The sequence below is a fragment of the Arachis stenosperma genome, chromosome 6 (assembly GCF_014773155.1).
Source record: "Arachis stenosperma cultivar V10309 chromosome 6, arast.V10309.gnm1.PFL2, whole genome shotgun sequence".
In the NCBI taxonomy this organism is placed as follows: Eukaryota; Viridiplantae; Streptophyta; class Magnoliopsida; order Fabales; family Fabaceae; genus Arachis; species Arachis stenosperma.
In genome coordinates, this window is record NC_080382.1 from 4,670,385 (window position 1) to 4,694,683 (window position 24,299).

Here is a 24,299-nt window from a genome sequence, read left to right on the forward strand (position 1 = left end):
TCGAACGCTGTTTTAAAAGAAGTCTAGACCTTACTTTAAAACTTAAACTACCGTCTCAGCTAACCCTCAAAATAGTTTAAAAGCTGGTTTGGTGCTATTTAATTGAAAGAAAACTAGGACACAAGAAGAGATAATAAATTTGATGCTGAAGAGTTGGTAGTTGTAGTAGTAACTTGTCCCGGGATTTGAGCCCTGTGTGACCGGATCACTTGTTTAATACTTCTTTCTCAAATTGATTGATCCTTTTATTTTTTTAACAAATATAATATATTTGGACAAAAGAAATAATCTTAAATATAGTAAATTTTGAATAAAACTAAAAATTAAAAGATAGTACTATTATTTGGATTACCAACTTACCACCCACATGAAAAGGTTAGTTAGTGGTGAATCCATTCCACCTTGTGAGTTCCAACCATGCTTAAACTGTGGGCATTGGGTAGCAGAGGCCCAGCACACATGACTTAGTTCTCTGTCTCGTACAACGCTGCATTCGGGTTTTAATTCCAGCTGAGACTGATTTTTAGTTTAAGAACCCATAATATTTATAATAGTGTGTGAGTGTGTTATGTGCATGTGAAATATGAGTATAATATTTAAAATTGGGAACTGTCCAATCCACTTAACCAAAAAACAAAAAACTGTGGGCATTGGGCGCTTAGCGGTATACTTACTAAAAGTTCAGAAATAAGTGAACTACACTTTTATAACTAGTGGATTGATAGGTTAATCCTCATCTTTCATTTATGGAATATTATAAAAAAAGTCACAATGAAAAAATCTTCAAGAAAAAATATATACAATAAAGAAGTTATTTCTTAATGTTAGTAGAAGGATATATTGCGCAAAATTTGATGCGATCAAAAGTGATTGTTCTATTTCAATCCGTTTATTAGTAGTAGAGATATATGGTAATATTATGAGTTTGGTTACACTTACACATGTTTTTTGTTTATGTCTTCAAAATAAAAATAAAAAGGGTAAAAAGATTAAAGATAAATGAAAATGAAAAGTTTTAATTCTTTTAAATGTATTTATTGCATAATTATTTGCACATGGATAATGGGTTTGCTTCTGTCATATAAAGAATAATTGACCATTTGTACCCATGATAGTTCAGAACGCTGACAAATGTACCCATCTTAGAAGGAAACTAACTTTGTAACCATGAGAGATGGGCTCCGTGTGACAAAAATAGCCTGGCTTGGGTTGGCACCTGCTTCGGGTTTGTATAGTCCTACATGGCAATCCGAACCTCGCAAAGCCCAATCCACATGGAGGTGAACGTTGTATACGTAGGCAATGGTTGAAATAAAAACCCTAGCAAGCTCTCTTCCCCAACTTGAACCATAACCCCAAATCTAAAAATTTGTTGCAATTCGAACCATAACCCAGAGTGATCTCAGAACCCCAGCGATGGCATCACGCAGATTTAACTCAGATGGAAGTTTTGGAACTCGCAGCAGTTCTTCAAGTTCGAAGAAGATGAAGGAGAAGAAGCTCGATGGCAAATGTTTCTGTGGGAGAGATGTTGTGTTGATGGAGTCTGGAACGATTACGAACCCTAACAGATGGTTCATCAGGTGTCCTCTATGGGCGGTAAGGGACAGCTGCTGTTGTTGTTGAGGTTAGACAACGATTTGTGAGTTTTAGTTGACAAATTTGGGGTTTTTTTTTTCTCTTAGACAAGAGATTGCAGATACTTTGTTTGGGTGGATGAAGTCGAACAAGGATGGGAGGGCGTGGCAAGATGTTTAGCCAAGAGGAAGTTCGAGCATTGTTATGCAACACCTGATGATGGATTGACTCTGAATTCAGGGGGAGAAAATCTGCAAGCATCCTCAGTTATGGCTAAGAAGATAGACAAATTTAGGGCTGAAATTAGGGGTGAAATTAGGGGAATTAGAGTGATGATTATGACTGTTGCACTAGGGGTAGCATTTTGTCTGTTTTGTGAGTTGTATTTGGTCATGAAACCATAGGACTTGTAAAAAGAGAGGTTCTTGTTGTGTATTCAGTTAAAATTTTTGAATGATATTGGCATAATATGAATTGTTCCTAATCTATACTGGTTTGCTTTTCATCTGATACATTGATGTAGATACACAATGTTTGAACTTGTTGATGCAATCTAAATTGATTCTGATAACATTAAGGATCAAACAGTAAGCTGAAAATTAGCAACCTGATAATTTTGCTTTTCAATATATGAGTAAGGAACAAATTGGATGACAAAAATGTTGTAACAATAACAATAACAATAGTGATATCAGAAAGAGGCAAAAGATGGCTAGGATATAACTGCCTTAACAAGTAAATTGTTCGTTATATATATATGGATGCTGGAGGTTCAAAACATTCTCATGTTAGACAAAAAAGCCAAGTAGTGGCCACTGAATTTACACCCTCAAAAAAAGCCTTACTAAGTCAGAACTAAGCAATAGGAACAATATGCATCAGAAAGCACATGAGTTATGTATCTCATAAGTGTAACCTAAAAACAACAAAAAAGCCAGATTCCAAATTTTGCAGTATTAGTCTATGATATTGGGGTGGAGTTGCTACTCCCGCTTGATAAACCATTTCTTCCTCCGCTTGATCCCCGTATCCTGGCTTGGCCTCTACCTTGACCTCTCCCTCTATCAGATGTACCTGGACCTGTAGCTGTTGGAGGCACAACTCCAGGTGTGGGCATGAACTGCATGAACCGGCTGCTTGTTCCTGCACTAGCACCTTGTAGTGGGTGTGGTGTAGTTTGAGAGTTGTGTGTGGAGGGAGTTGTTGCTGGCTGGTTGGCAGGTGGTGTACTTGGCTGCTGTCTTTGTCCGGTCGGAGGCGGGCGTTTAACACTTCTCCTTTTAACCTGTTTTCTGGTTGTTGCATTGGTTGGCTGTGGCTGTGACTGTGCAGTTGGTGGTGGAGGCATTGGGTGAGGCTGCTGCAAATAATTGAACAAGTCAGTTATCATCACACAAGGTTTGCTAGGCAATTTAGTTAAATGATTAAAACAATGCACTTACTTGTTGAGGGTTGGTTCTTGCAGATTCGTTTCCTTCTTCAGTGGCCTCCTGTTCAGCCTGTGCAGCTTCCAAGGTCTCCTCATAGTACATTTCAGCCAGTAAATCCTCATCCTCATCATTCGCTGGTGCTTGTGGGGCAGAACTCCCTACACCTGCAGCTTCCTTCCGCTTTTTACAACTTCTCTTATTGTGACCAGCCTAATGATAAACGTATTAGTCATAATTTGAAATAGTAATCACATTTATCGTTAACTATTGAACAGGGCAGAATGGCAACTCTAATTGGTTTACCATACCTGGAGGCAATACTTGCAGATAATTGTCCCAATCCTCCTAGTTGTCCTATGAGGGTCACTCTTCTCCTTAGGGCCATCATTTCTCTTGTCTCTCTTGAGTGTAGGTCGACCAATTGGCTTTCTATACCGTGGTGGCAGAATGGGGAGGGTATCAACATCGTGCTCCCAGTACTCCTGGCTTGGAACTGGACGCATAGTAATCTGATAGGCTGCGTTGTATGCACCCATGGTGAGCCAGTTGTGGGCATATTCTTCTGGCCTTCTGTTCTGGTAAGCCAGTGCAGCACATGCATGTCTACATGGTAAACCTGTGATTTGCCATAGTCGACAGCTGCATGTACCTTTGCCAAGATCCACACTTACCTTCGTTGGCAAACAATGCACCTCATACACATTACCTGCGTCATCTCCAGTAGGCAGAGGCATCCATTTGTTGCTCTCTCGCTTTTCCCTCTCTAATCTGCTTTGTTGGGTTGGTGCTAGTCTCCCGTTGTACCCAACCAAAGCTTTTTTGTTCCTAGCCATTATCCTCATTACGTAGCACCTGACTTCCTCCAACATTGTAATTATCGGCTTACCCCTCATCTTCTTAACCTTGGCATTAAACACCTCACAGTTGTTGTTGGTGTAGTTGTCCAACTTAGGGTATTCACTGAAATGAGCTCTGCTCCATTGTTTAGGACTAATCTTGTGCAGGTACTCCCAAGCTCCAACATTGATGCTTTTCAGTCTCTCCATGGCAGCATTGAAGTCGTGTGTTGTGGTTGCCTTGGCACAAGACCACATGCACATTTTCAGCTGCAAGTCACTCCATTTCTTGCGAAAGTTTTGCCATATATGCATTGCACAGAATCTATGGTTGGCATTTGGATAAATCTCTTGTATGGCTGGGATTAGTCCCTACAGTAATTCATTTAAGTAAACAGTGCTCAGATTTCAAAGAAACCAGAAACAGATTTCAGTATTTAGGTACACAATAAACCATATTTCAATATTTAGGTACACAATAAACCATATTTCAATAAACCAGATGCCAAATTCCCATAAACAGTCTCAGTACAAACCATACATAAGTAAAAGTAAACCATATTCCAATAATAAATCATATGTCTCAGTGACTATTTAGCTAATCCAACAATCCAAACACATCAATATTAGTCTCATTCCGCTAAAGTTTTCATCAGTAAGCTATTAATGAGTAAGCAATGAGATTACAAATAACTTCTAATACATACCTAAACCAGAGGTAAAACAAATAATCAAAGTAAATTTGCTATAAACATATATTAAGAGAAAACATCAAAGTCACTAAACACTTGAATCAGCCATACATTCTTATAAGTAAATTTGCACAAGTACCTTTTGCATATCTGACATGAAGTTAAACCCATTAGCTTGAAAATCTCCCACATCCTCCTGGAGTATCTCCAGAAACCACTTCCAACTTTCTTTGTTCTCAGACTCAACAACTGCGTAGGCAATAGGATAGATATGATTATTTGCATCCTGTCCTATTGCAGTCAGCAGCTGCCCCCCATAGTATCCTCTAATGAAGGTCCCATCCAAACCTATAAAAGGTCGACATCCTCCGACAAACCCCTTCTTGCACGCTTCAAAGCAAACATAGATCCTCAGAAAAACTGGATTTGAATCAGGCATGGGATTCGTTTGGATCCTTACTGTCGAGCCTGCATTAGTCTTCAGAATCTGGTTACCATAATCACGAAGTCGTGCATATTGTGCAATCTCAGAACCTTCAATCCGCTCTTTTGCTTTCTTCATAGATCTATAAATTTTCCTTTCATTGATTAGAACATCATACTCGGATCTGAAATACTGGTCAGCCTCTCTAACTGTCAAGTTTGGCTGCACTCGAATCCTCTCCTCCAACTCATCTATGACCCACTTTCCATCTGCTGACTTGCATCGATTGTCCCTACTACATGTATGTTCATTTACGAATGTCTTTACCTGAAAACTTGCTGGAAATATTCTCTTGGCACAGTATATTTGCCAAGGACACTCCTCATCATAGCATATAGCCTTCGATCTTGTAGAATCGCATCGAGCAAAGAATATGCTCCTTCCAATATTGATATTAAACTTTCTGACAGCCTTCCTGAAGTGGCTTAGAGTTTCAAACTCCATCCCAACCTCTAACCGAACCTGGTTAACTGGAGCATCAGGATTGCTCTGAGGAAAAACTGGAGTCTGTTCGGTATCGTCGTCACTTGCTATGCTATGCAATTCCTCTGATTCATAGCAATGATGACCAGGATTTTCATCAGAGAAATCATCCTCATCAACGGGGACGTAGAAGGTTGGAGGCTTGTCTGGATCGGGGTTTGGAATGAAAGACTGGCCTGTAGCGGGGGGCCTCCTAGTTGATCTCCTTTTATTCACCTTTGGCCTTCCCTGAACCTCCTCTGAAGTCTTGCTCTGATCATTATGAGGAGTCCTATTGGTGTCAGAGGGTGGGACTGTCTGAGGGGTTGATTGTGAGAGTGGATTCCCATATGGATGAGGGGTGTATTGGGTTATTTGTTCTGGTTCAAGAGGTGCAGAGACATTGGGTTCAGAAGCAGGGACTGAGTCTGAACAAGCAGGGTGTGTTGGTTGCTGATCTTGTTCAATAGGTGGCTGGGAAGGTTGGGACTGACTTGATGGTGGTTTATCTGGTATGCCAGGTGTTGGGGGAGGCTGAGAAACCTGTTGTGGGTCTGCTGTCTCCTCTTCCATAGTGATATTGTCCTCTTTTTGGGCATCCAAACCAGCCTGTGTATGTGCTTCATAGGCCCCTTCCCTGCTCTGTGCCTCACTCCTTTTTCGGTCATCCATTCCAACTTCCAGATTACTTACAATATCAGCATCATCCTCATCTTCCACTACTATCAACCTTCTTTTGGGACTCTTTTTCGGAGTTGGAACCCTTTTAGCACACCTCTTTACCCTCCTCTTTGATGGAGTCATGTTGTTCTCCTCTACTAACACGGGCTCATCCACCGGATGCTCTGTATAAACATTAACTCTGTTACTGTTCTTCACAGCTGCCTCATACATCCTAACTATGTCCATGTCAACCTTGATCTCCCTCAACCCATCATCAAGCCCTTTCCCAGGTTCCAGCCACAACAATTTAGAAACAGATGTATATCCTATATCCTTCACCAAATCAGATACGAAAAAACCATTCAACGTATCAACATTAACCCTCTCTATCTCCGTGACTTCACCACCAACATAAGTAAGCTTCCCACACGGCCCTCTCTCAAACCTTCCTCTATGATTAATACACAGTGTTATATGGATGGTGGCCATTCCTGAAACTGAAATAAAGCAACACATTCTAAGATAACAGTGGATTTTACTAACCATAATACAAACCATAAATCAACTACTTCAGCACCTAACACAAACCCTAAATCAATTAATCAACTAATTTACCAACTCTCACCCACGATTTCATATGGTAATGTAATCTGTCCAACTAGTCTCAGTGATATTTAAAATAAATTAACACTGGCAATGACATACCTCTGCTCTCTGCCGAGCAAAGGGGGTGACCTCTACACCGTCGGCGACGAAATCCCAGGGTTCGAGCTCCGCTGCCTATTCCTTGCAAGTTCCTCTACCACGTTCTCGTTTTGATGGCTCTGTACTGCTCCAAATGCCTTTCCCAACTTGCGAATTACAACGTTGAAAGCCGTTGCTTCAGGGTGATGGTTTCGGAGTGTTCCCGGCGTCTTCTCCGGCTAGGAAACAGAAGGACGTTCTCTGCTAGGGCATAGTCAACGTCCCGCGAATTTCTCGTCAACGTTAAATTGTTTAATGTTATATTCCACGTGGATTGGGCTTTGCGAGGTTCGGATTGCCATGTAGGACTATACAAACCCGAAGCAGGTGCCAACCCAAGCCAGGCTATTTTTGTCACACGGAGCCCATCTCTCATGGTTACAAAGTTAGTTTCCTTCTAAGATGGGTACATTTGTCAGCGTTCTGAACTATCATGGGTACAAATGGTCAATTATTCGTCATATAAATTATAATAAACAGTTCACCTCCTGCTCATACGGTCCTTGTTATTGATGCGCAAAAAATTAATATTTTTGTACGTAAATTTTATATGATTTTGTGGATTTTTATTATTTTGGCCAAATGCCTAATAAAACTTTTTATTTTAATAATATGGTATGTGAGATGATTTTTAAAATATAATTAATCTCTACGTTAAAGTGATTTAATTAACTAAATCCAACCGAATAGCTTTAACTTAATTCACCTTTATGCACTACTATCTCAAATAAATTTTTAACTTAATGCATGAATATATATAATTATTTTTTTTATCCGAATTTCGTTTTTTTTTTCAATTTTTTTTGTATTTTCTGTATTCTTTACATTCTCTTCCTTCTTCATATTCTTTGTATTTTCTTCTTTCTCTGTATTCTTTTTATTTTCTGCTTCTTTTTATTCAAAATCAATATTTTTTATCTGATTTAAAGATTTGGATCAATTTTTTTGAAATCAAACAGAAAATCAGCTTTGAATATATATTTCATTTTCAAAAACAATAAATGATTCAAAAGAAACATATTGTCTCTGTCTTTTTTAGCTTTTAGAATCTATTTCTTAATTCAAGATTCAATATTTAGGTATTTTATCTGTTTTTGACTTTATTATTTGAGCATATTTTTTTTTAATTATCTGAAACTCAAGTTATTAACATATATAAGTTAAAATCTATTTTTGCCCTAAGACGGAGGACTGTATCAATTGTAAGAGGTGCGAATCCGTCTATCCTATAGATTTCTTAAGTGTTCGAGTTTATTTGTGGCATGAAACAACTCAAAGCCTGAGTCTAGTTTATTGAGAACTGTATAGCCAAATATAATCATACTTACGTGCATCATTAACCATTAACCAATAAAATTGTAAAGCGAGCATTTAAATTAAATACATGTATTAAAATACGAAGACTTCTTACTCCACAACCACAAAAGCACTTTTTCATTATTTTATATACTAGTGGATCTTATCAACGTACTATAAATTTTCTAAAAATAAGTACTAATCTTAAATTTTAAACGACTTGTATTTTTTCTGGAACATGCACATATAACGCCTAAAAAATTTAAATTCTTATTTGATACAATTCGAATATATCTGAAGGATAAAACAATTTTTTAAAAAAAATGTATTATAATAAAAAAAAAGGAGTCAAAGAAAATACAGCCAAAAAGACTATTTCAATAGCCGCATCAAAAATACTATCCAAACTCAATTTATTATTTTAAGATAATAAATAATAAAAATATGACTTCTCTAAAAATAATGAAAAAAGAATAAACTATTTAACAAGAGAAAAAATCTTTTAAGATAAATTTAATAATTACTGAAACTCTCAAAATGAAAGAAAAAAATTAAGCAATAAAATTCTAAACAGAAAGAAAATTTTAGATAAGAAATTTATGCCTGTTTTCAAATGAATGAAAAGAAAATATATCTTTATTAAAAAATTTATTAGATAATCAAAAATAAAAAATCTTAAAGTAAAATATTTCAAAAAGAATTTCAAATTTTTTTTATTTTTAGTTTCTAGAATATTTCCGTTTCTTTCTTTCTATTCTAAAATAGATATTTGTTTAGTTTTATTTCAAAATATTTAATAATTTAAAATAAAAAATTAAAAAAAGATATTAATAAAATAATGAAAATTTTAATAATAAAAATTTTTATTATTTAACTTAATTTTTTAATTTCTATAAAAAAATTTGGAAAAATTGGGCCTCGCTTTTTTATTGTACGTAATTTGTTCGATTTTTTTATTTAAAACAAAAAATGAATTATCTTATTATCAATTAAACCAAGCGAATTGAATTATTGTTTTAAATTTAATTAAGTAATTGAGGTGTGGTTTAAATCTAGTTAATGTAGTTCGTTAGTAGTTTATAATTTTATAATTTAATAATTTTGTTTTCATTTGAAAAAATTGTTATTCATAGTTGATGGTTTGAATTTAAATGTAATGTAGAAGTTCTGAATCTGAGTTATTATTTTGATGATTCAGTTTTGTTTCCCGTTTCGGTGCATTTAAAATTATAAATTGGTTTATTTTAGAAATGCTTTCGGTGTATTTTTAGTTTCTGTGTGATATTTTTTTATGAAAATGAGGTTTACTTTTTATACTTTCTTATTTTGTTTCATTTTACCATGTTACTATTTGTTTTGAAATTAGTTTCTTCAATTTTTTCAAGAAATTTATTTGTTTTAAATATACAGTACACAGACAATTCAATAATTAAGCAGTATAGAAATTTAACCTACACAATTTCTATATCTCCTCATAAAAATTTACAGAAAAAATTGTAAGCATTTTCAATGTTTATTTGAATAGCTTTCAGTGTATTCGGTGTAGCAATTCAGTGTATTATAGAAATTATTCTTCTTTTTCTGCATCTTTGTGAACATAAATTCATTCATATTAATAGAATTTTAATACAGTACAGATAAGTTTATAGAAGTTTAATTTTGCAAAAATATTTATAAAAAGTTTGGATAGAATATTTACAAAGATACAAAGTATGTATTTGTTTTAACTATACATTGCACAAACAATTCAATAAACAATTAGTATAGATATTCTTAACAATTTATAACATTCAAATTATCTACTATCAATATTTCCTAATAAAAATTTACAGTAAAGACTTAATAATGCAGCAGATGGCTTGGAGAGTCTGATGGCTTCAAATTCTTGAATGGCTTTATCTCTCAATTGATTTATTTCATTAAAGGGAATGAGTGAAGCATATGTAACTCTGAAATAATTAACTTGTTTCTATAGTTTAAAAAAATTTATTTATTAAACACTATTAATTTAGTAATAGAGAGTTATCTATTTTTAAGGATAGCTACCTGTTTTTTATTCCTCCATGCATATTTTTCCTTTTTGATATTTTTCAGTTTAATTATTTCTAGCCATTTCATCACATATATTACACAATCTTGGCTAAAGACAAAAATGAAATAACACATTAAAATAGGACAGTAATAGAAAACACAGTAAAATTTTTTAGATAAAAAGATTGATATCTTGTATGTTGTCCACTGATGTTAACATATAGTGCTTCGACTCCCTCATCATTGTCTATCTAAAGTTTTGCTCCGACAAACACCTTCATTTGAGAGATCATCAAGCTCTAAAAACCAAAGAAAGCTAAATATCAGGTGGAATACAGTATATTCATCTAAAATATACCGAAAGACAAACCAAATACACCGCTATGATTCTTTGATTACATCACATAATGTCAGTTCAAAAAGACATGCAACTCAATTAAACATACACAAAATGACACCAGAAGCACTAAAACAAAATTCTATTGGCTAGTTATCATAATACCATGAACAAAATCCCTCAAAAATGGACAAAATTCTCTTATTCAACTTGAACTTGTTTCAATCTAAGACACTATCTTTTCAATTGATTCTGTCGAAGTTCTTTGACTTAGATTTCTTGAAATGCGATTTAACACTCTGTTTGGCACATCTAGCTACGTCTGTAAATCTTTTTTAAATTGTACCCTATTATGTTTTTCTTCATGCTTTGATAAAAGATAATAAGCTATGTAATAATTTGTATATTATGATAATTTTAGAGGATAAAAATTTTGTAAGTAGAGTAGGATGTAAGACTCTTGATTTTTAAAAAGATAAAATATTATTTATTTGAGATTTACACTTTGTTTTATGAATGACAAGAAAAAATATTTAAAGTAAAGATTCGAATACTTATTCTAAAGATTTTGACCCAAGAAATCACAAATGGATCCATGTTGGGCCAAGTCCAAGGCTTATTTCAATTCAACAATTCAGCTCATTCTTCAGAGAGAGAGAGAGAGAGAGAACAAATTATTGTCACTATTCATCACCATATTCAAATTCCCATAACTTTCAATCTGTAACTCCAATCGACAATCTATTTGTGGCTATGCATTTGTCTCGACTTTCTCTTTAATTCTATCTAAATATTGTGGTAAAAAACTTTGAAATCCTTGTCCCATTTTTTATTTCTCCTATGATTTTGCGTTTTGGGTGCGTGGTGTTAAGATTTTTGGATTTTGATGTTTAGGAAAAGCTTAACCTTGAGTTCTAGTGAGGTTTTGATCCAAGAACACGTGGTACAAGGTAAGAGAACTCTTTTTCTTTGATTTTTTCTAATTATGTATGAAACCCTAGCTTGGAATGTGAATGTTGGTGTAATTAGATTTAATATGGAATGATGGCTTACTTGGGTTGAGTTTGTGTTGCGTTTTGTGGCTTAACTTGATTCGGAGCACTTGGTGGAGGTTTGATTCCGTGAATGGAGGCTTGGGTGTGATCGAAAAGAGAATCTAAGTGTTGAAAAAACTACCGTCAACAAGATAGGAATTTTTCTTAAAACTATTTTATAACTAAGGATTATTATAAATCGATATCGATATGAAAATTATATTTTTGGTGATTATGTGAATCTCATGAATTGGTATGTATGATTGTTGATGTGCTTGGATGATGGATTAGTGTAAATGTTATGTTTGATGGTTGTGGTGATTAATTGGTTAGATGGTAGCTTGAATTATAATATGGATGTATATATGAATATGTGTGCATAATTATAATGGTGTAGTTTAATTGCCTATTATGATTATTGATATGAGAGTTTGGGCCTAAAGTCATAATAGGGTGGGGTATTTCCTATTTGGTAAGTTATGGTAAGTTGGTGGCAATTGCCATGTGTGAATTGTTGCTGAAATAATGGGAATGAGTTGGATGATTGAATGTGTGTTTGGATTACAGGGCAAACTGTAGTTTATATAAAATTGATTTTGTAAATTTGATTTTGATGAAAAGTAAGTTTGTTTTAACGTGATTTATATTTGACAATCTTTATATCAAAATGGATTATAGTAAAATAAATGTTGTTTGGATTATACTACTCAAAATCACTTTTAGATAAAAAATTGCTAAAAGAGACATTAATTTAAATAATTTTTTATATTATTCTATTATTTTACTTTAGATAATTGAATAGATCTTATTAAGAGACATGACAAAATACTAATAAAATACATAAAAAATAATAAGAATATCATAAAAAATTCATATAATAAGAAAATTTTATATGAACTAGAAAACAATAAAAATAATAATATATATGAAAAAGCAGAACACTAAAAAAATAATATAAAAAATATTTATTATATAAATAAAATAAATACAATAAAAAATAAAAATATGAAAGATAGTATTATATATTTTATAATGTCAAAGAAAAAGAAAATGTTCTATAATTTTTTTAATACCGTTGGTACTCTTTAATTTAGTATCATTTTGAACTATAAATTTTTATTATTTATGACTCTTTTGTTACTTATAATTAGTATATAATAAAAACGAAAATAAAGTACAGTCAGAAGTACAATAAAAACGAAACAAAAATCATGCAAACATAGTATATAATAATTACGATCAACAACATATATTATATAAAAAAAAATTACAATAAGAGGTAAATAAAATTCATATGAATAAAATCAAATAAAAAAAAAAATTATACACAACATAAATATAGTACAATAAAAGATAGAAAAAAGAATTTATATAAACAAAAAATAATAAATTTTTTATCTGGGCCGTGATTGAAATAAATTTGTATGAAAAGAAAAGTTAGAACAAAGAACATACACAAAGAACTACTAAAAAAGTTATATGGTTACTTGCATTTTTTTTATAGAAGAAAATGAAGGGTAAGGTTGGTAAAAAAAAATTCTCATCTGATTTATCAATGGTAACTAAACTTCCCCAACGTGAACGCAGAAGCTAGAATTTTTTGCTTAAGGTAAACGTACGTTTAGAGGTGTAAGCACTTCTGGGTTGAGAGTTCCAAAAGATTGCCAAACATAAAAGTGGAATGTTCAAGACGCTCAAATGGGCTTCTCTCTTCCTCAACGTGAACCCCAAACATACCCTGAATTATTGTGTTGTTTGTGAATTGTGAATGCATAAGTGCCATGTGTTAAAGACTTTATTGAAAATTGGATTAGGGTTGGTTAGGGATTGGATGGGTAGGAATTGATAAATGAATGTTGAGAATGCTTTGAAATGATTTTGGGGTGTGTTAAATTGAATTGAAAGGAGATTTTGTGAAAAGTGGTATTTTGTAGATTTTAGTAAAAAAGAATTCTTGACCAACTTTAACAGGTCATAACTTAGTTCTCAGACCCTTAAATTTACGAAACTTATCTTAAATAAAAATTGGGTTTGTTTAGGTCATGACGTTCAAAGAACGGATGAAAAATGATTTTTAACAAAAAAGTTATGCACGTTTGAAGTTTATGGTTAAAAACTGAATTCTACAGAAGTCGGAAAAAACTGAGGTCATGCGTATGCATGAGGGGTGTTACAGAATTGAAAGAGTTTCGTGCGTATACCATGCGTACGCACAAAAGTCAAGTCCTGCGCACGCACGACTTGCATTACAGAATTGAATATTTTTCGTGTGTGTTTCTGTGCGTACGCACCAAACGGAGCTCAGGCATACGCACGACTATCCTATTTTTCAGAAAATATTGATTTTAGTTTTTTTGCCTATCCAATCTGTTTTTTCACTTCTGTAACCCCTGTTTAAGATCCGCTAACTAGTTCTTAGGCTCTAGAACGAGTGAAAGTGTATTGAGTAGATTAAACTGATATGTTTGAGTGGGATGGAGAATTGAAGAATTTAAGTTAATGAGAATTGATAAAAGATTGGGATTAATGAATTTAAGTTTGATAAATTGATTGCCTTGATGGTGTTATTCCGCTTGTTCAGTGCGTTATTATGTTGCGGGGAAGGTGGTTTTGTCCCACCTGCGGTGAGGACAGCGGTTATATCCCGCTCACGGTTTGAGTTTGATTATGATATGTTGGATTGTGGTTATGATTGAAAAGTGCGGCGGACACTATATCTCAAAAAGTGTGCCGGACACGATATTCTAAAAGTGTGTTGGGCATTATATCTCTGATAGATGGTGATTATGATATAGTGAGGTCTGATTGAGTGGTGTTTATAATAAGTTGCAATTTTGCTTATGATCTTGATTATGCTTGATTTTGAGTATGTTAATGATGAGTTTGATGATGATGATGATAATGATAATGATTGAAAAGTGTGATGCACACTATATCCCAAGAGTGTGTCGAGCACTATATATATCCTAAGAGTGTGTCGGGTACTATATTCCTTATGGATGGTGGTTGTGATTATGATTAGGTTGATTGAAAAATGATTATATTGAGTTGTGATTTTGCTTGTGATCTTAGTTGTGTATGATATGTTTCCCTTTTATTGCGTCGTACTCTCTCTGTTTGTAAAGTGTGGCGGGCACTATATCCCAAGAGTGTAGCGAACACTATATACTGGAAAGTGTGGCGGGCACTATATCCCAAGAGTATGGCGGCTCACTATATCCTAATAGTATGAGAGCACTATGTCCCAGAAAAAATATTGGGCACTATATTACAAGAGTGCGGCGGACACTATATCCCAAGAGTGCGGCGAACACTTTATCCCAAGAGTGCAAAAGTATAACAGATAGACGATATCCGGGTTAGCTATCGGGTGTGTCGGATTCTGAAAGTTTAATCGACACGTGAGCTCATGGCCAGTAGGACATGCATGCATCATATGCATCTATATGGCATTGTTTGGGTGTGCATATTGTATTGGATTTGTCTATGTGAATATTTCTGTTTTAACTGCTAATTGTCATACTTGCTGTAATTGCTATTGACTATGTTTGAACTTTATTACTTGTGTTTGTGACTGGTTGGTTCGGATTATGGTGGTTTGAGTATTGATTTAATTATATGTTGGGTCGGAGGCCGTGATTGATTATGTTTGGGACGGAGACTGTGATTGTTTGGGACGGAGGCCGTGATTGATAAGTTATATGCCTTGGTAAGTTTGATATGTACATTGACTTGTGGTGGTTTAAGTGTAGATTGATTTTGCTTTGGTCAGAGGCCGTGATTGTTTATGTGATGGGTCGGAGACCGTGATTGATTTATGTTTGAAGTTTAATAAAGTATGAAAAATCAAATTGGTTCAGCATAGACTTAATGAACCTATACTTGGAACATGTAGGGGTGGCAAGCGAAAAAGCCCGCCTCGCCCCGCCCCGCCTAGTGAGGCGGTCCTAGAATCCTAGCCCGCCTCGCCTAACTGCGGGCTGGCGGGCTGGCGGGCTGGCGGGCTGAGCCCACCAAAGCTCCTCTTTTTTTTTTTTATTTTACTATTAACTACTAAGTAATATATATAATTTCACAACCATATTAATAAATTTATAATTTCTAATGGCATAAAAAATTATATTTTTATATTCACAAACATTAAAGTCTTTGTAATTATAAATATTTAATAAATATAATTATAAACCAAATTTTCATTCAAAATATAAGTATAAATATTCTCTCCAAAGCAAAATAAACATAATCCAAAACATAATTATAAATATTGTCTCCAAAATAACATAAACATAATTCAAAACACTCAATTTTTATCTTCATACTCTTGTAAGTTAGGTTGGGGGAAATTAGGTTTCGGCAAAAAAATTGCAAAAATACCCACTCACTAAAAAAAATCTTAGCCCGACGGAGAAGTCCGCCCCGCCCCGCCAAAGCCCGCCAAAGTCCGCGTTTTAAGCGGTGCGGGTTAGGCAGGCTTTTGCTATTTGGCGGTCCCGATTTTCCAGTCTAGCCCGCCTTTTCTGGCGGTTACATAGGCTGGCCCGGCGGATTTAGGCCCGTTTGCCACCCCTAAGAACATGTTAGTTATTCATACAATTTAAGTAACTTTTAAGATTTTTATGATTGAACTATGAATTTGGATTTTTGAATAACTGATTATTGATTTTCGAAGTGGTTCATAAGACGAGCGATGATCACTACAGATGAAAACAACTGTCTTTGTATATATTCTCTTATGACAATTCTAAAATTTTTTGGTGAGATTATGTGGTTAGGTTCTCACCCCCTACAGCTTTATCTTTTAAGGAAACAGACGAAGAAGCCTATAAAGAGTTTTTTGCGCTTTTGGTTATGCGATATTGTTGTATTAGCTTAGCTACTATTTTTTCCTCACTATTATTGTTATACTTGTGTAAAGAGAAATAGGAATCGTGATTGTAATGATGATTAATATTTGTAAGTTACATGTATTAAAGGATTTTTGTGTGTGTGTGTGTGTATATATATATATATATATATATATATATATATATATATATATAATTGGAAAGTGTTATGATTGGTATTGTAAATATGAATGTTTGTAAAACGAAAGAAAAAGTATTTCCTTTTTTTTTTATAGAAAACAGCGATACGGTTTCGAGTTAAAGACTCCTGTTTTATTATTATATATGTATAGAAGTCGTCATAATATCCGCTCTATCAGAATAGTTCAGCCGAAAGCGTGACATTCTGATAATAAAGATGTTACACAAACCAAATACACCACTATTATTTCTTTATTGCATCACCCAATATTAGTTCAAAAATACATGCAACTTAATCAAACATGCACAAAATGACAATAGAAGCGCTACAATAAATTTCTATGGGCAAATTACAACAAATGAATGAATAAAGTCTCTCAAAAATAGACAAAAACACATGCAGATCACTCGAACATGCACAAAATAACATCAAAAGCACTACAACAACATTATGTTGCCTAGTTACAACAAAAAGTGGACACAACACCAAGTGCACCTCAGTTCAGACAAAATGCATCGAAAGTTGTTATTCATTATTGCACACGAATTCAATTCAAAACATGCAAACACTCAAACATGCACAAAAACATATTCAAATTCCTCAAAAACATGCATATATAAGTTAAACTATACAAGAAACACTACATAACATTTTTACACTTACCTAACAATGTTATTATCAAATGAACAGTATAATGAGAACAGGTATGTACTTTAATGCAAGAACACAAAATAATGAATTTACTAAATAAACAGAAATGTAACTATCTAGTGTTTCGCAATCGAAAATGCAAAAAATGAAAAAACTGGACGATTAGTGAATAGGTCCTTTACTAATTTTTTGTCTTCTGTTTTTGCGTTTTTTAGTGAAGATTTCAAACGTAACTTTGAAATTTTCTTGAATTTTCGCAAAGATTTTGAGAGATTTTGAATGTGATCGTTTTAATTTTAATAGAAAAAAAAAATGTTTTTCATATTAATGTTTGTGCTATTAAATAATTGCGAGAATGCATGTTTATATGTTTTTTTAATTTAAAATTAATTTTTGTGAATTTATAATTTAATTGAATTTAATTAAAAAAAATTATATGCGTAACATAACTGTTTAAAATAATTTATCTTCCAATATAGTACGTACAAGAGAAGTTTATTACATTGATTAGAGAGGAGACAAATTCATAGATTTCAGCGGGTAAGCTGCGACAGAGATGGAAAAGGGCACTGTCCTTCTCCTAACGCAATAACAATAAAGTATTCAAAAATTGTACTACTTAGATTATGAATTACGAAACACCAAACAATCATAAAATACTACTAGTACTTTTTTCTTCGGATAACCTAAATTTATCGGGTAAATATCTCAAGGTTAAATTATTCTATTAATTTTTATATTTTTTAAATTTATAATTAAATTTTAATATGTTAAAAGTTTTAATTGAATTTATATATTAATTTTAAATTTATAATTAGATTTATTTTAATAATTAATATTATAAAAACAATTTTTTTATTTTATATTATTAATGAATATATTTTAGCATATTTTGTTAAATTAAAATTTTTTAAAATAATAAAAATATAATTATAAATTTAAAATTAATATAAAAATCTAATTATAAAATTTTAAAATGTAAGAAGTAAAATATAAATTTATTTAAACTATAAAGAATAAAAAATAATTTAATCATATCTAAAAACAATTTATTTAAAGTTTAGATCAATATTTTATTCATTAATAACTTTTATTTTTAAAATTTAAAAAAATGTTTCAGAAAAATATATTAGTTTTTGTTATTTTTAATAATTTAATATTTATATTGAACAAATAAATTTTATTCTAAGATAATTAAAAGTAAAAAATATTGTTATAAAAAAAACTTATTCTATCTTTAAAATGATTAACAGATATTCTGTCTAACAAAAATAATTTTAGAAACTTTTAGAAAATTAAAAATATTCTTAAAGAACAAATAACTTTTTGAGTATTTAGTTGCTTAACATATTAGTTATTACTACATTACCATTAAATTAGAATAAATCACAGGAGCCAATGAATTATTTGTACAATGTGTACAATAGACTATTTATTTGACCTAATATGAGTTAAAAAATGAACATTCACAATAAAATACTACTAATTTTTTAAACATAATACATTTATACTATCCAGAATAATAAACATCTACTATCCTACTGAATCGAACATTAATAAACTTCCATTATATACATTATACAGATACTCCATTGACTCCTTATATTTCCTGAATTAGAATACACTTAATTAAAATCCTAAATTAGTCAGCATAGGATGAGATTAGTAGGTTACTCCAAATGGGCTAATTTGAGTTGTGAGAAGTAGAAGGAGAAGGAGAAGGAGAAGGAAGAGAGATCTGTGTGTTTCTCTAATTGGTATTGTGATTGTTTTTGTTTTGTTGTGTGTTAAGAGCCGGAAAAGACGGCTGTCCAAAAGAGAACATCACAAAACTAACACTAAAAAGCAGAGACAAGACCATCGTCCACTCTTTCATACACTTCTTTACTCTTCTGCTTCTGCTAACCATCTATCCCTTTCTCTCTCTTCCCTTTCAGGGTAAAAAAAAAAAAGAAAAAGAAAAAGAAAAAAAAATATTTTCTTATTTATTTATTTTTTAATTGGAGAAACCATCAAATCTCGGGTAATTGCTACCTAATAAATCTTTCGTTTTCACTTTCCTTTTCGGACCAGATCACTGAGAATCCCTTCATTCTCGTTTATCTTTTGAACTTCCTCGGTCAACTTTTTTACTTTCTTTTTCTATTTCAAATTCAGATCAGTCTCTTCTCCTCAATTTCTTGCAGGATGACACAAAGGATAGAGGAGTTCGCGTGATGAAACTTGGATTCAGAGAGAAATGGGGTGTGTGATTAGCAGGGAGGTGTCTTCTGGAATAATCGCAGAGGTGAAAGAGGAGAAGAGTTTCGGTGCTGATTCTAAGAGCAATAATAAGGTTGATGGAGTCGCGGTAGAGGTTCAGAATCAGAATCGGAATCACAATGGTGGTAACCACAAGGAAGAGAAGAGTGGCAGCGAAGTTCAGAAGCCGAGGGGAGAAAGGAGAAGATCGAAGAAACCGAATCCGCGGCTAAGCAATCCTCCCAAGCATTTAAGAGGTGAGCAGGTTGCGGCTGGCTGGCCACCCTGGCTCACCGCCGTGTGCGGCGAAGCGCTTAACGGCTGGATTCCCCGAAAGGCTGACACATTTGAGAAGATTGATAAGGTTATTGCTTTCTTTTTTAGTTAATTTTGACTGATTTCGTGTGCATTGTTGTGGCGGTTTAACATGAAAAGGAAAAAAGTATTTGATTGATTATGCCGTTTTTCCATGTGTGGATAGGGTTTGAAGTTCATCAATGCAGATTATGTTGGACGCAAATATAGTTTTTCCCAAAGTAAAACTCATTTTAGTTATTGATATATTTGTGGAGTAAATGGACAAAAGTATATGAAAGAATTTTGAGAGGACAATAGTACACACCAAGGATTCGTAAACATCAAAGTGCACCCAGAAATTGTTTTTGGATGGACAAAAGTGTCATGCCCTTAGTAAGGGTTTGATATTTGCGAATCTTTTGTGTGTATTTTTGTCAGTCCAAAACAATCTCTGGATGCACCATGATATCTACGAATCTTGGTATGTATTTTTGACTACCACACTCTTTTATGTGTCCTTTTGTCCATTACTCTATATTTGTTGGTAGAATTGAAAGGAATGAAATCCACACTATGCGAGTCAGTTGAATATAGGAATTAGGGACTATATTTCTTTAATTCTCATAGTTTCTTTTCCTATTCCTTTCATAATAGATCGGCCAAGGAACATATAGTAATGTGTACAAAGCTAAAGACATGATGACAGGCAAAATTGTTGCTCTAAAGAAGGTTCGATTTGATAATTTGGAACCTGAGAGTGTAAAATTCATGGCTAGAGAGATTCTTATTTTGCGGAGATTGGATCATCCAAATGTTGTAAAGTTGCAAGGCTTAGTTACATCAAGGATGTCCTGCAGTCTGTATTTGGTGTTTGATTACATGGTGCATGATTTAGCTGGACTTGTTGCGAGCCCACGAATCAGGTTCACGGAACCTCAGGTTAGACAAGGTTTGCCTTAATAATTTTACGATTCAATAGTCTTCCTTTGATAATTAGTACACTTTATTTTCAAACAGCAGTACTTGAAGTCGTCAAATTGCCAACTATTGTTCTTTCAATTGTAGGTCAAATGTTACATGCATCAACTGCTATCTGGACTTGAGCATTGTCATAAGCGTCGTGTACTTCACCGTGATATTAAAGGATCAAATCTTCTCATTGACAATGAAGGAATACTTAAGATTGCTGACTTTGGACTGGCATCTTTGTTCGATCCAAACCATAAGCATCCCATGACTAGTCGAGTAGTAACTCTTTGGTACCGGCCCCCAGAATTGCTTCTTGGTGCCACCGATTATGGTGTGGGTATAGACCTATGGAGTGCCGGATGCATTTTAGGAGAGTTATTGGCTGGAAAGCCAATTATGCCGGGTCGTACAGAGGTAACTTACATCTCTTGGCTTTACTTATAGGATATTTTAGTTCCGTGGTTATCTAGATCACAAGTATTTTTGTAATTTTATGAATTTGTTTTATATTATGCATTCACGAGGACTTAGAGGTACTAGGAATGATGTGGATATAAACAATAATTTTGCAACATGTATCAATAATTACCATGTATTGTCTACAATACTTTTACCTGTTTCTTCATGTCTATGTTCTTTAAATCTCCCAGGTATACACGTTAATTCTAATGTGCCATGTATAGATAGTTGTGTAGTTTGTATGAAGTAATATCTCCATGCGTACATCAATTAAGTTTATACTTTCTTTGTTTTTTGGTCCCACTCTCTAATGCATGACTTAGGTGGAGCAACTGCATAAGATATACAAACTATGTGGTTCACCTTCTGATGAATATTGGAAGAAGTCGAAGTTGCCTAACGCCACCTTGTTTAAGCCTCGAGAGCCATACAAGAGATGCCTAAGAGAGACATTTAAAGATTTTCCACCTTCTGCACTACCCCTTATCGAAAGTCTTCTGGCATTTGATCCTGCCGAACGGAAAACTGCCTCAGATGCTTTGCGAAGTGAGGTTGGTTACTATAAAGTACCTATACATAATTAATGCAATATAGGTGTATGAAATTATAAAGTGAAATGATCTTGAATCCAGTTTTGATATTATGCTTGTTGAGTCTGGATAGTTTTCCCATTAAAAAATTAAAATAGTACCAATCTCCTATTTTACTTTACTAGTCTATTCTACATTTTGCAGTTCTTCACCACAGAGCCATATGCTTGTGATCCTTCAAGTCTTCCAAAATATCCTCCAAGCAAGGAAATGGATGCTAGACGGCAGGACGAAGAGGCCAGAAGGTATCATTGCTTTTAAATTTCACTTTCTGCATGCTAGAACTTTGTGCGGGTTTGAACAAAGGTTTTAAAAAAGATTCGAGAGAGCCAATGGGAGGAAGATAGGAATTTCTGAACAAAATGTGTGGCGTTGACCATGATATTACCTAAGATAAGCTATTTAACAGATATCACTCCCAACCCCTCACCAATAACTTTACCTACAGTCTATGGACACTGCCATATATACGTGTCAACAGTCTCAGTATAGACATGATAGAATGCAATGATGTCATTTGATCCATGTAGCCGACCACACCTAGTGGGATAAGGCTTTGTTGTTGTTGTTGTTATTGTTTATTCCTGCTAGTGTAAGTTTAGCCTTCTTATTACGATTGAGAAACTCTAAGACACTTTGTCAATGTGAATATCAGAATAAGGGCTGCAAGCAAAGCTCAGGCTAATGGTCCAAGGAAGCATCGCATGCGTGATCGTGCCGTGAAAGCTATTCCTGCTCCTGAAGCCAATGCTGAGATTCAATCCAACATTGATGTCAAAAAAATTGCTTCTATCATTAATCACAAATTACATATGTGATGCTTTTAGACTTCATTCCAAATGCTTTAATAAAATGCAATGGTTGGGGCTGAGTATGAAGGAGAGTTAGATTTGGCAACTTTCATTTATGTTATATCTGCTTGTTTATATTTGACCCTTTATTTTGTTATGATTTCATACCTAACAGAGAAGGCGTCTAATAACTCATGCAAATGCTAAGAGCAAGAGTGAAAAGTTCCCACCGCCACATCAAGATGGACAACTTGGATTTCCATTGGGATCTTCCCATCGTATTGATCCAGATACTGTTCCTATTGATGTCTCCTTCACTTCAACAACGTCGTATATTTATTCAAAGGAACCATTCCAAGCGTGGTCAGGTCCTATAGGTAATGCTGCTGCTGAAATTGGAGTGCCAAAAAACAAGAGACACACCGCAACTGATGCGTTGGATTTATCAAAACCACATAAAGGTTCACACAAGGATAAAGTTAAAGGAAAGAAAACCATAGCTTAGATTTTGATAACATTCATATAGAGTCAAATTAAGAATATATACTTCTGCTGAGTAATGGCTATTATTATATTAGTTTCTTTTTTTCTTAAAAAAAAAATTGTTTTCATTAAGATGAATGCTCTTTCTTTTTTACCCTCCTTTGTTTATGGTGAGAGAATTACCATGATGTACATCGTAAATTTCATTTCAAAAGAAGTCCCTTTTGTTAATATCTGAGATCTAGCAATGAATGTTTTTTAAGACATGATATTACTTTAAGAATTTAGCTAATTTGTGTTCTAAGAGTATATTTTAAAAATACAATAATAGAAAATTTTTAATATTTTTGATGTATTCAATGCATTGAAAATATGAAAAAAAAATTATTTTTGCAATAATTTTTATAAAATATTTTTTATGGTATGTTTAACTTATGTCTTTAGGGTATAAGTTAGCAAAATCCTAACTTTAAATATAAAAGTAGAAGGTTAGAAAGTCAGTATATTTTATTATTTTTGACTAGTTGTTACTCTAATGTATAAAATTGTGGACTAAAAATATTGGTAAAAAATAATAAATTTTATTATTTAAATTTTTTTTTTTCAGAAAATATATCTCCAAAACAATTATTTTCTTTTATCCTTTGCCTTCTTTTGTGATCAGTAATTCTTTTACCTCTAAATATAGAGTAACATTTTACAATTGAGAGCAACTCCTAAAGAAACTAGGTTATAATATGGGAAATGGATTCTTTTGGTGGAAAAAATACTTGAGAAAATAAAGTGTGATCTTTCATCTTTAATTCTCTAAGTGGGACCAAAATTAAATAAGAGAGAGAAAGGATTATACACTGGACAGCATCTAGTTTTTTTTGGAAATGGATCCTCTCCAGTAGAAAAAACACTTGAGAGAATAAAGTGTGATCTTTTACCTTTAATTCTCTAAATGGGACCAAAATTAAATAAGAAAGAAAAAAAAATCTTATTCTCCAAGAAAAGAGACAACTTAACACAGTATGTAATCCAATGGTTAAAGGTTTCCAATGGCACAAAGCAGGGTTGTGTAATTTCTACGCTTGGGTATGGGAAAATGTGACAGCTCACATTCCACATTGGGCCAGTAATCTATCTCTACGCTTAAACACCAATTTGAGTCGGCTTGACCTGGCACAATATGGGACATGTTTTCAACCGTTATAGGTTTAT

At 33.4% G+C, this 24,299-nt stretch overlaps 1 protein-coding gene across 3 annotated transcripts; it reads left to right on the forward strand.

The window, feature by feature from the left end:
* The first annotated feature begins 19,054 nt into the window (after nt 1-19,054).
* Nucleotides 19,055-23,247, forward strand: LOC130933139 (probable serine/threonine-protein kinase At1g54610). Of its 3 annotated transcripts, none has more exons than XM_057862672.1 (8): nt 19,055-19,286; nt 19,450-19,868; nt 20,456-20,740; nt 20,867-21,184; nt 21,553-21,780; nt 21,964-22,064; nt 22,475-22,592; nt 22,786-23,247. In XM_057862672.1, exons 2-8 carry the CDS (start codon nt 19,503-19,505, stop codon nt 23,113-23,115), a joined length of 1,746 nt encoding a protein of 581 aa, XP_057718655.1. In that variant the 5' UTR covers nt 19,055-19,286; nt 19,450-19,502; the 3' UTR covers nt 23,116-23,247. The 3 variants fall into 3 exon arrangements, with proteins under 3 accessions (XP_057718655.1, XP_057718656.1, XP_057718654.1); XM_057862673.1 differs by having other exon boundaries at nt 19,184-19,201; XM_057862671.1 differs by lacking the exon at nt 19,055-19,286 and having other exon boundaries at nt 19,325-19,868.
* Nucleotides 23,248-24,299: the final 1,052 nt, after the last annotated feature.